This window comes from Notolepis coatsorum (assembly GCF_963971535.1).
Source record: "Notolepis coatsorum genome assembly, chromosome: 2".
Classification (NCBI taxonomy): Eukaryota; Metazoa; Chordata; class Actinopteri; order Aulopiformes; family Paralepididae; genus Notolepis; species Notolepis coatsorum.
This window is the reverse complement of record NC_140166.1, coordinates 136,129,676-136,141,906: the sequence shown is the minus strand read 5'-3', so window position 1 is coordinate 136,141,906 and position 12,231 is coordinate 136,129,676. Positions and strand designations below refer to the sequence as shown.

The following is a 12,231-nucleotide window of genomic DNA, read 5'->3' as shown; positions in this document are numbered from 1 at the left end:
CATACTTTGACGTACACACACACACACACACTACCACACAAGTACAACACATTTATACAACGTGGTGGCGTCAAACCTGACATCCATCATCCATCATCTTGTTATCTTGTTAATAGCACCTCCATGACTCACACCTGGGCCTCCCTGATAGGAGACTATCAGCCCCCGATGACAAATATCAACACAGTGCGAGTTACCTACAGACATCCTTTGCCTAATAATAATAATACACTTTATTTGTATAGCACTTTTCATACAGAAGTTGCAGTTCAAAGTGCTTCACAACAGTAAAAAATACAGGCATAAGCTAGCATAAATAAGATGGAGAGGTAGCAAGGTAAGGTAAATCACAGTGTTTTACATTAGGATCTAGCATCCCAATAGGCCTCTCTGTTTACAGTTTCGTTCAGTAATACAAATAATAAAAATAGAATAGACAAGAGTAAAAACAAAGTGCGATTGGATTCAGTTTAAAAATAGGCAAAAAATTATCAAATAGAACGGACATACAACAGGGTATTTATAACATACAACAGAGCAGTGCATCAGTAAGAAGTAAAAAGTGTGATCAAATAGTTCAATTTTGAATTACAACAGAGCAGTGCTCTTAAAATTACAGTGCATAGAACCGACACGTGAATTTGATAGGAAGTGTATAAGCGTAAGGTTATGTATATAACCAAGTTCTGTGAATGCTAGTGACGCTCAGCATCATAATGCATATATCTCGCTTCAGTGGATATGCACTGAATACATTTCAAAATGTACCTTTACATACCAACATCCGTCTGACCACACCCCCATCTGCTGCCTACATAAGCAGGGGTGGGGCGACACACTCATCTCCTTCCCAACAAATTTCACCACAATGAAAGATCAAGGGCCGCAGTGGCGCCTAGATTCTGAGCGTCACTAGCATTCACAGAACTTGGTTATATACATAACCTTACGTTCTGTTTCATGCTACTGTAGCTTCCGCTCAGCATCATAATGCATAGCAGGAGCTGAGCGGAAGCTAGAAGCTCGACAAATGTACCCCACTGAGGCCCCCCACAACCATCAGAACCGGGGAGGACCGAGCCCCCCCGACCCTCCCTAATGGAGGGATACCCTCCCTATTGGAGGACGGGAGGGAGACGGATCCGACCGTGTGAAGAGGAACTCGAGCAACCCAACGCACAGGGTGAGCAGACCGTGGCTTGACCCCACGACTACGCACACGCACAACCCGCATGCCACCAGGGAACGAACGGAAGGAACAAACCTCGTTACTGCCCCCAAAATCACGGGGTCAAGAGCAAACTAAACCCTGTGGCAAGGCCGTAGCAGCGGAGCGCGAAGGAAGACCCAGACCCACTGAAGGGACTGGATCCCCCGGAAAAAGGGGGCCCGGAGAGGTCAATGACGCCAGGCATCAAGACCCCACCAGGCGGTCACTTAGTGACACCGCCCCCCACATCGCCAGCGTATTCGGACAGGGCCCCTCCAAGAGCGGGCCCTTCCCCCCCATTAGTACGCCGCCTGGCACACTGACCCTGCAACACAGGCAGTCAGCATGGCCGTAAGCACTCAAGGTTAACCAACAGAAGCAGGCAGCGCACCGGGGAAACCAGGCAACATGCTGTAGACCCCAGCCTGGAGCACTGCGGGCGAGACAGGCGCCAAAGGGGTCAACTGAAAACAGCACCCCGGCTGAAGGGGCGTATGCTGGCATTGTTGCGCACCATGACAAAGCCTCCACCAAAAAAACCCGACCCAGAGGGGTCGAGGCAGAGAAGGCTGACACGATTGGCAGACGTCATGAACGTGCAGGGGCACACTCAACCGGGTAACCCGGGAGTTGACTCTGCTCCAACACACCCGGGAATCAACCACCCTCTTGGTACCACATGCGGTGGTTGTTCCTATAACCCCTCAAGAAAAAACTCCAAAAACACACCTGCGGGTATACACTGGCTATACCGCAGTACAAGTGTTTCAGTTTTCAAAAAAGGGTTATTCCAGGCCTACGGGTCGACGAAAACATCACTTCGGACCGGGAAGCACACAGGGTTACCAGAGGAGGTCCAAAAGACCACCCCAACAGCCCCCTCTTTGCCACGCGTGAGAGAGGAGCGAAAAGAATGGAGAACCAGCCCTAAGCTTACTGCACTTGGTATTCCCAGGCGGTCTCCCATCCAAGTACTAACCAGGACCGAACCTGCTTAGCTTCCGAGATCGGACGAGATCGGGCGTGTTCAGGTTGGTATGGCCGTAAGCCATTACGATAGTGCAGAGTACAACATGTACCCAACAAGGGTCTCCATAACGCCTAACCCTGTGACACCCGGGCCGACCCGGCATTTTCCCCCCCAAAAAAAGCACAAGTCCCTCAGGGTACCAGAACAGCAGATCTGCATCCCCGGCGGACAACGGGTTAACTGACCTGGACCAGTGCGACCAGAACCAGTCCCGTGCCCTAACCACGCCGACATACCCACTCCAGAAGAGGGGGTAGGTATGCGTGTCGATCTAAAACATGAAAAGAGGGAGCCACCCAGACGGTCCCATTTGGACCGTGCTCAGTGGCCCACCCCAAGGGCGTGAGACCCCTCTACCTATGTTCTGATCTATTCCGTTAACAACCCCCAGATATGAACGAGAATTCATCGAGACAACCTAGTAAACTGGCGCTCGGAAGAGACAAAACTCCATCCCAGTTGCCCTATAAAAATGCTGTTTTAATAACGAGCAACCAAGGCGCACTTAGCCCCCTGCGTGATTCTTAACAGAAACACCCCGAGCCAGCACTATGTACACGTCGAGACCCAAACACATCAATGGATAGTCTAGCATGACACCAAACATTGTTCCTCCAAGTCGCCTGGGAGAACGACACGGAGCCGTCGTGCTTCATGTTATTTCCTCTTTTTATTTAAAAAAGAAAGAAACACAGACTGACATGAATCCCACGTGACGCAGCTGAGGGTATTTTTTTTTACAATTTTACATCCCGCCACCCTCCCATAGGGAGGAGACGGAAATCCCCAGAGAGACTTCCCACACGAGCTGTATAGATTGAAAAGAATATATTGCAACATTGAGCTATGTAACACTTGGGTTAGGGCTCTCCGAGGAGGAGGCACTGAACCAATACACACTCCATAATCGAATTGAATCGAATACACACACAATAGAGCAGAACTCCTTTTTTGAAGTTCTACTCACCTTGACAATCTGAGGAGGAGGCTCTGAACTCTGAGGAGGCTCCCTCACTGGGAAGGAGAGTCCGAACTCACAGAAGGCACTTCTCTCTGAGGAGGAGCTTCGTGAGGAGGAGCTCTGACAACTCCCTGAAACAGATCCATAACATGGCCCTGAACAACCCACGGAAGTCTTACCACTAGAGACGCGCTCAGTGACGTACTCTATGGCGGGGGAATTTCCGCGGTGCACACGCCCAATCTTCCAGGGCGTGGGACCAGGAAACTCCCCCCCCCCCCCCTCTTACCCTGTAACGTGCCGAACAGCAACGTGACAGGAACCTTGAAGGACAGGAGGTTTTAACCCCTGACCAATCAGAAAAGGGGAGGAAAGGATTACCAGTTCACCCCTTTACGACCCCTCACCCATGATACGATGTAATGACAAGTAGAGCATGACACATTGACACAGTCATAGCCTGCTACATGAAGCATCGAACAGCCTCACATAGCTCATGTGATAACCTGCTACCTGAGTTTTACTAAGGAAAAACACAGAACAGAGAGGGCCCCTTTAAGAGCCCCGGTCCAGACTTACACATGTGCTTCTGTGGGCCAAAACCTAACCCAGTTATAGATCTCAACGACACACACAACCCTTCATCACAACAAAAAATGGCACAGTACACTCCTACTACAGAGGAACGCCGTTTTTCATAACGAGAGAAGACAGAAGTCCTCGATTATGTATTGGCCACAGGCCTTGCTAAGCACACATGATAAGTGACCAAACAACCTTTTCTTTAGGAAAAAATAGTTTCTCAAGCGGAAAGCACAACCCCAGCAATTAAGCTGAGGGTTACATCGTATCCCCACAAACACAGTGACACAACATATTGTAACCAAACATGTCTGAGAGGAGGGGGGGGAAGCCCCAGGGAACCGGGGGGTCACCCCTCCTATCTTACCCTTGATACGACCAAGGCGAACAGGCACCTCTTATTAATGTGTGAACATACTGTTCATTGTCATCACAGGCTGAGAAAAAGATTCATTCCTCAATCACATGTCACTAAGCATAGCTTTACAGGTTTAATTAACCCTCTTAGTTGTGAGTTCACCCACGGTACAACGTTACATGAACACACATGTTCTCATCACAACCAAACCAGTTAATTTTTACACACGTAAAAACAACGCCGATTTACTACAGAGAGAAGCTATACCAGTGACAAGACAATTCACACACAACACGCGTTGTATCCTCAATGTATTGCAGCAACACATGTTTTGGAAACATCGTTATTACAAAACATTTAGAAGGGAAGAAAAGAAGAAGTGTTTAAAGTCCGTAGGACTCCTACCTTCACCCAGAACGCAGGCCGAGAGAACAGCAACACTAGTTAACGGGACACCGAGTTGAACCCAGCATCTCCTGCGTCGGTGACGAGGGTATGTCCGCAACGCCACCCAGCCGCCGTTCTCCATGTTGACGAAGTCCTCGCTGGCACTGGCACCCGGGTGTAGGGTCGACTAACATCCTCTGTCAAAGATGACGTCGTAGTCAGAGTGTTTTAAGGCATGTTATAGTCACAGTATCGTTTCAACAGTGTAGCATTAAGCTAACAGCCGTCCGACTGATAGCAACAAGCTAACGTTTACTAGCCTAGTAAACACAACGAGCTAGCGCCGCAGCTAACAGCTGACTGGCTAACACAGTAGGCCACAAACTAGCACGCCAGCTAAGCAGCTATCACCTGAACTTAGAGCCATATGGAATCCGCGATCACGGAATCGCGGACGGAATCGCGGAATTGAGCAATAAAAATGGAATCAACTATATATATATATTATTTTTTTTATAAATATTATTTTTTATGTTGTGGGACTTGTACAGCACTTTGTTCAACGTTGTCAGTGCTGTAAAGTTTAAACCTTTTTAAATCTTAGACAAATAAAACACTTTGCTTTCATGAAATATTGTAAGCCGTCATTTGAGGCTTTATAAAAGCAGCACAATGAACACAAATCTGTCAGTGCCGAGTCCGACCTCATCTTAAATAACAAACAGCATTGCTTGTTGTAGTTAACAAAGAGAGGCAGAGTTGATTTTGCAAAAATATATATAATTTTTTTTTTTTTTTAATAATCAAATTTTATTTTCATATTCGAATCCCATGCCCATCGAACGAAGCTTCAAAGCTTCGAAGTATTTAAGACAGCCCTATTAAATGGACTGTTATATCTTATTAAATTGTGGACATTTATTCATTCCCACTTATTAGACACTATTTCTGATGGTAAAATGAGCGTACAAAGCAAAATACAGAATTCTGAAATATTAAAACGGAAAAAACGGAATTTGGAAAAAAATTAAATGGAATTTGGAAAAAAATAAAACGGATTTCATATGGCTCTACCTGAACTGTACACAACGACATAACAAGCCACACTTCAGACAGGCCGCTGTCCAAGTCCCTCCCCATCCTAAGAGGAAAGAGAAAAAGAAATGTCAAACACAGTTTTCAACGGTGATTTACCAGACATACAGCGGAGCCAGCACAATTCCCATCCGGGCTGCAGCCGACTTTGAGCATGGAACTCCCGATAAAGAAGATCCTATGCCCACATTTCCTCGTTAGGGTGTACTTCCACATTTATGTGAAAGATGGGGCCTGCACGGGACAGAGAAGCATCCGCTCGTCCAGAGAATCCTGGGTTCACCAGGTCCTGGTCGCGGCCCACTAGGTTGACCGTCATGGGCGTCAGACCAAGATCCTCCGTCCGCCGCTTAAGAAGCCGAGCAGAGGACCCCTAGTCCGGAGTCGGCGTTCGTAAAATTGTCAGCTAACCCCCATAGCATAAGCAGACAACCAGTGCTCGCAAGCAAAACAGTACTTACCCCACCCTGGAAGCAACCACTTTCTCACAACAGCTGGTGCTTCCCACAGTCCAGCTGTATGGCCGGAGGGCCAAACCCATCCAGCCGCAGCAAGGAGGACTGCAGTTGGGGAGCATGTCAGCGGCGCGAGCCCCTAATACGAAAAAGCCGGTGGAGGTCAGAATGATCATCATCTTCCAGACACTCCAGTGACGAAGACAATATCGCTGTAATTTTCTCGAAAATAGTGAGAGAGAAAATAAAGATATAATGTCAACGTATCTCCTTGTTCTTCTGTTTTCCTTTCTTAATACTTTCTTCCTCGCCAAGTGATTGGTATACAGGCACTATCATGTGGATGAAATTTGAGAAGGAGATGAGTGTGTGGCCCCACCCCTGCTTATGTAGGCAGCAGATGGGGGTGTGGTCAGACGGATGTTGGTATGTAAAGGTACATTTTGAAATGTATTCAGTGCATATCCACTGAAGCGAGATAAGAATAGTGCATGCCTTTGACATGTAGAACTGTGTGGAATAACGCAGATTTTATTTTATTTTATTACGGATCCCCATTAGCTGGTGCCATAGCAAAAAACATTCAAAAACAATTATTATTGCAAAACTAAATGATTGAAAGTCAGTACTCAACACACAATGCATAATGAAACTAACAATTAAGATGGCTAAAATTACATGCAAGCACAGAAACAGAAAACAAAAAAAACTAAACAAAATACAGTGTTAAATACAATTTAAGATTATTTTTAAAAGTGAATCTACTGTAAATGCAGCAGAGGTTTTGAGGCAGGTTATTCGAAAGAGTTAATGCTCTAAAAATGAAAGATCTCCTTAAAGCGTTGGTTTTTGGACCTGGCAATTCAAGCTGCCCACTATTGGAACCTCTAGTGTAATGCCCATGCACAGTATAGTATACAATCTGTTTATGTGTAAAAACTGGAGTTTTACTGCTCATGACCAACTTGAACAGCACAAGTATATTAAAAGTAGTGCTGTCAATAGATAATATTTTTTTTTTTACTAATCTCACAATTTTCTGTAATTAATCTAGATTAATCTAGATAGAAAATAGCATTGTTCTACTTAAGACCAAAGCTTGTAACAGATATTTACTTGAGTAAAATCATGGAATTAATGTAGAATCAACACAAAGAAAGTATATTTAGATTCAAAGACTATTTTAATAGCTTTCTTTGAATACAGTTTATCTCCTGTGAAATACAAATGTTCAACAAAACCATCAACATTGACTCAGCTAGACCTCTTTCATATATCCGCGGCGCTAACAGAAATAAAAACAACCCAGGCCTATGTTAAAGTGCAGATTGGCTTAACTTTGACAGCCCTAATTAAAAGACAATCTATTTTCAACGTTAAGGTGATTTACCATCTACAGTATAATGTTCATCAGCTTTGGAGAAGCGTCATAAAACATCCCAACTGGCAACACCTCGCAGCTTGAAACCCGGTCTCACAAAAGATAACGAGAACAGAAAATTGCAGACGGCAACAAACGGCTTCTGGCGACGAAACAGTAATGATTTATGATTCTCTGCCTCCTCCTCATCTTTGATTTCTTCAAATATCATCTTCAAGAGAAGGAAACGGGAACATGCTTATTTTCATTTCATATTTCGCTGCTCAATTTATCATCAAGAGACCTGCTGTTATTTCTCTAAATCAAATCTGTAATAATTGCATTTTTTGCACAACAAACAAAGGTCATGCGATATGCAAAGTTGTTCGGTGACACTTGGCATTGAAGATTATGTTTACTATAATTACCACTGCTCAATATTCTGGTCTGCTTCTGCTTCAGTAAATAAAGTACATGATGTAGGTTATGTTATATATAATATATATATATGTCATATATTTACGTTTTGTATCGGCAAAGTCTAGTGGTGAGAGCTGTGTTTGTATCAGGGTGGGTGTCTTAGTCTAGTGGTGAGAGCTGTGTTTGTATCAGGGTGGGTGTCTTGGTCTAGTGGTGAGAGCTGTGTTTGTATCAGGGTGGGTGTCTTGGTCTAGTGGTGAGAGCTGTGTTAGTAACAGGGTGGGTGTCTTAGTCTAGTGGTGAGAGCTGTGTTAGTAACAGGGTGGGTGTCTTGGTCTAGTGGTGAGAGCTGTGTTTGTATCAGGGTGGGTGTCTTAGTCTAGTGGTGAGAGCTGTGTTAGTAACAGGGTGGGTGTCTTGGTCTAGTGGTGAGAGCTGTGTTAGTAACAGGGTGGGTGTCTTGGTCTAGTGGTGAGAGCTGTGTTAGTATCAGGGTGGGTGTCTTGGTCTAGTGGTGAGAGCTGTGTTTGTATCAGGGTGGGTGACTTGGTCTAGTGGTGAGAGCTGTGTTTGTATCAGGGTGGGTGTCTTAGTCTAGTGGTGAGAGCTGTGTTAGTAACAGGGTGGGTGTCTTGGTCTAGTGGTGAGAGATGTGTTAGTATCAGGGTGGGTGTCTTGGTCTAGTGGTGAGAGCTGTGTTAGTATCAGGGTGGGTGTCTTGGTCTAGTGGTGAGAGCTGTGTTAGTATCAGGGTGGGTGTCTTGGACGAGTGGTGAGAGCTGTGTTTGTATCAGGGTGGGTGACTTGGTCTAGTGGTGAGAGCTGTGTTTGTATCAGGGTGGGTGTCTTGGTCTAGTGGTGAGAGCTGTGTTAGTAACAGGGTGGGTGTCTTGGTCTAGTGGTGAGAGCTGTGTTAGTAACAGGGTGGGTGACTTGGTCTAGTGGTGAGAGCTGTGTTAGTAACAGGGTGGGTGACTTGGTCTAGTGGTGAGAGCTGTGTTAGTAACAAGGTGGGTGACTTGGTCTAGTGGTGAGAGCTGTGTTAGTATCAGGGTGGGTGTCTTGGTCTAGTGGTGAGAGCTGTGTTAGTAACAGGGTGGGTGTCTTGGTCTAGTGTTGAGTGCACTCAGCCTCCACCACAAGCATTGTTAGCATTGTCCCGAAAATCCAAAAATATATTACTTATATTAATATTTATAACATATAACCTTTTGATTACTGGCTGGCCTCTTTACCTCTAGGCCAGGGGTTCTCAAACTTTTTTATACCACAACGACCCCATTTTATTTAGGATTTCTTTTGGCGACCCCACACTGTGTGGGGTGTATCGCGCAATTTCAACGTGGAATTAAGGAATATCAAAATAAAAGGCAATGACATTGTTGAACTTTATCATGCATATATATTAGACATTTTAATTACAGCACTATGTTATCAATACACATTTATAAAATGTAGCCAAAATAGGTTGCCAGAATTTTTTTTAATTTATTTGTTTGCCAATGCGCGACCCGACCCTACTGTCACCTCTACCCACGTGACCCGTAGTTTGAGAACCGCTGCTCTAGAACCATCCGGCCTCCTCGGTCTTGTAAATTCGACCAGGTCTTTGGTGGTTTTACAATCCTATTCGCTCCATCTGAAACTCGCTAACGGAACGTAGGCCAAATGCGTCCACATTTTTATAGGATTCTATCACATTTTCATAACAATAGCACCCTGCGCCGTTTTCATTGAGGTTTCTTACAAATTAACGATGCTTTGTGTTGTCCTTTATATGCCGATTATCATTAGAATCTTAAATTGTACCATATGTCCCCCTTTAGACAACATATGTAACGCTACCAGCGCACTTTTGTTAAGATAATTAGTTGGCCATTCTCGGTCGCTATACCGAGGTCGCAGTAATAGTTTAACGCTGTTCAGATCACGTCGGAGAAAATAGACACATCCCAGTGTAGGGCTGGGCGATATAACGATAACGATAAATATCGCGATATATTTTAATAATCGATATCGAATATCGAAATTAAAAAAAAATCGAAAAATCTTTTTTTTTTTTTTTTTTTACCTGCAACAGGGCAGTTTTAAAACCAGAGACAGTGGACAGACTTGTCTTTCTTGCCTGCAACTTAAAGTAATGGCTTTGCTTGTCCAAATGACAATACTGACCAAATTCAGATTTCTTTTTCTCTTGTCCATTTATTTTGTTTGCTTTCTAATTTAAAATACATTTTGAAACCGTCTGTACACAGTAGGCTATGTGTGCTAGCAGAACTAGACTCCAGTCACGAGTCACAGTGCACATGTGCGGTGGTTTGTCCACCAAAAAAGCGCCAAAAGATCGAAAATAAACTAGCAGAGCCAGAACTGTTCAACTCCTCTGGAGCCACAGCCAGCAGAGAAGCCGGTTTACTTTAGCTTTTAAACCAGCTGCAGAACTGGAGTGTGAGGGGATGTAACACTAAAGATGGCGGCAATGACAAAGAATTGCTGCAAAATAAACATACATCTGTTGTTAAAAAAAAATTAAATAAAAAATGTTTTTTTTTTTTTTTTTTTTATTTATACTTATAACAATTCGATAATTATCGATATCGAGAAATAAAATAAAATTATCATATCGTTATCGCGATATGATTTTTTTCCATATCGCCCAGCCCTATCCCAGTGACCTGCGACCTGTGCTAACGCTCTTGGGAAATGCAGTGTTGTAGTTCTCAACATTTTCAGCCTTTAATTAAACCAATGCTGCCATCTACTGACAACAAAAAAGTGTGGTCTAATCGTCACCTTGAGAGCTACTTCCGTATACAGCTCCGCCCCAAACCCATTCTAGAGATTCCCACTTTTTGCTGGGAGTGGGGCGTGGCCGTATTTGGTCCCAGACAATAAGAGTGGCTGCAATTGGTCACCGTGACGTTACATCTCTCTGCAAATCTCAAAATCCTTCATTTGAATGCACTGCCTCTCTTCGTGGACGCAGGCCTGACTCTCTCTGCCCCCCCCCCCCCCCCCCCCCCAGGTGAGGCCCGCAGCTCCGTCAACGAGTCCAGCAGCCTGCTGGGAGGCTCCCCCAGGCGGCAGTGTGGGCGCAAGGGCTCCCCCTACCACACGGGGCAGCTGCACCCCGCCGTCCGCGTGGCCGACCTCCTGCAGCACATCAACCAGATGAAGACGGCCGAGGGCTACGGCTTCAAGCAGGAGTACGAGGTACGTGAGGGAGGGGTCAGCCACCAAGCATTTCCTGTCCAAGAATGAGCGTTCTTTTTTTTTTTATCCACTTTTTCGCCCATTTTTTCTATATTTTCTCCCATCCCAATTTCGTATCATCCAATTCAACCCTCCCCTGTCACGAACGCTGTTTCTTGCCTCCCACAAGCCGGCTGCAATGTGGACTAAGTCATACATAGCACAAGTCCCCTCCGGTACTTGAGGTAACAGCAGTCGCATCTTTTCACCTGCGCAGCTCGATCTCTCAGTGGCGAGGAGTAACGCGTGGGAGGCTCACGCTGCCCCCGACACTTCCTGATTCTACTGCGCAGGCGCACCAACCGACCTGTAGGAGTCGCTGTCCACAACGCCCGATCCCCACCCATCAGTTTCCCACCCCCTAATACGGCCAATGTGTATTAGTACGGACGACCAGCTAAACTGAAAGCAATGTGGAGCGCTGGGCTCGAACAGGCAAGCCCAGCGTCTCCGCATTCGTGGTGAGCGCCTTGCCCACTACGCCACGTAGCCGCCCAGAATGAGCGTTATTTGATGGCGTCAGCGCCGGATTCTCAGTGGTATTACAAACTGTGGCTCTGTGAGGCCAGCTACGTGTCTTTATCCTCCCTCACTGCTTTGGACCCGGCCTTTCAAAGAGAAGATGCCTCTCGCAAGCGTTTTTCAGCTGCTTTTGTTATTCAGTTTTCTTTCCCTCCTTGGTATTCTGTAATCATAGAATGTAGGCTAATGCTAACCCCTTAAAATGACTACCACTCATAAATTAGCTTCTGAGATCATCTGAGATATAGGAGCTGCTCTTACTTTTTAGAAAGAGGAATGAGCGGTAATGGTATTGTAGAAAGATGAATGAGTGCTGAAGGTATTGTAGAAAGATGAATGAACGGTGAAGGTATTGTAGAAAGAGGAATGAGCGGTGAAGGTATTGTAGAAAGAGGAATGCATGATGACGGTATTGTAGAAAGAGGAATGCATGATGAAGGTATTGTAGAAAGAGGAATGCATGATGAAGGTATTGTAGAAAGAGGAATGCATGATGACGGTATTGTAGAAAGAGGAATGAATGATGAAGGTATTGTAGAAAGAGGAATGCATGATGACGGTATTGTAGAAAGAGGAATGAATGATGAAGGTATTGTAGA

The 12,231-nt window shown here is 45.2% G+C and overlaps 1 protein-coding gene across 1 annotated transcript in view; it reads left to right on the top strand.

The window, feature by feature from the left end:
- The window catches only part of ptprub (protein tyrosine phosphatase receptor type Ub), a gene marked incomplete at its 5' end in the record, with an annotated part of 300,165 nt that overhangs the window by 171,212 nt on the left and 116,722 nt on the right, over positions 1-12,231 (top strand). The window contains one exon of the mRNA XM_084308315.1: positions 10,884-11,071. Within this exon, the coding sequence (XP_084164441.1) occupies positions 10,884-11,071 (188 nt within the window). The remainder of the gene's footprint in view (positions 1-10,883; positions 11,072-12,231) is intronic.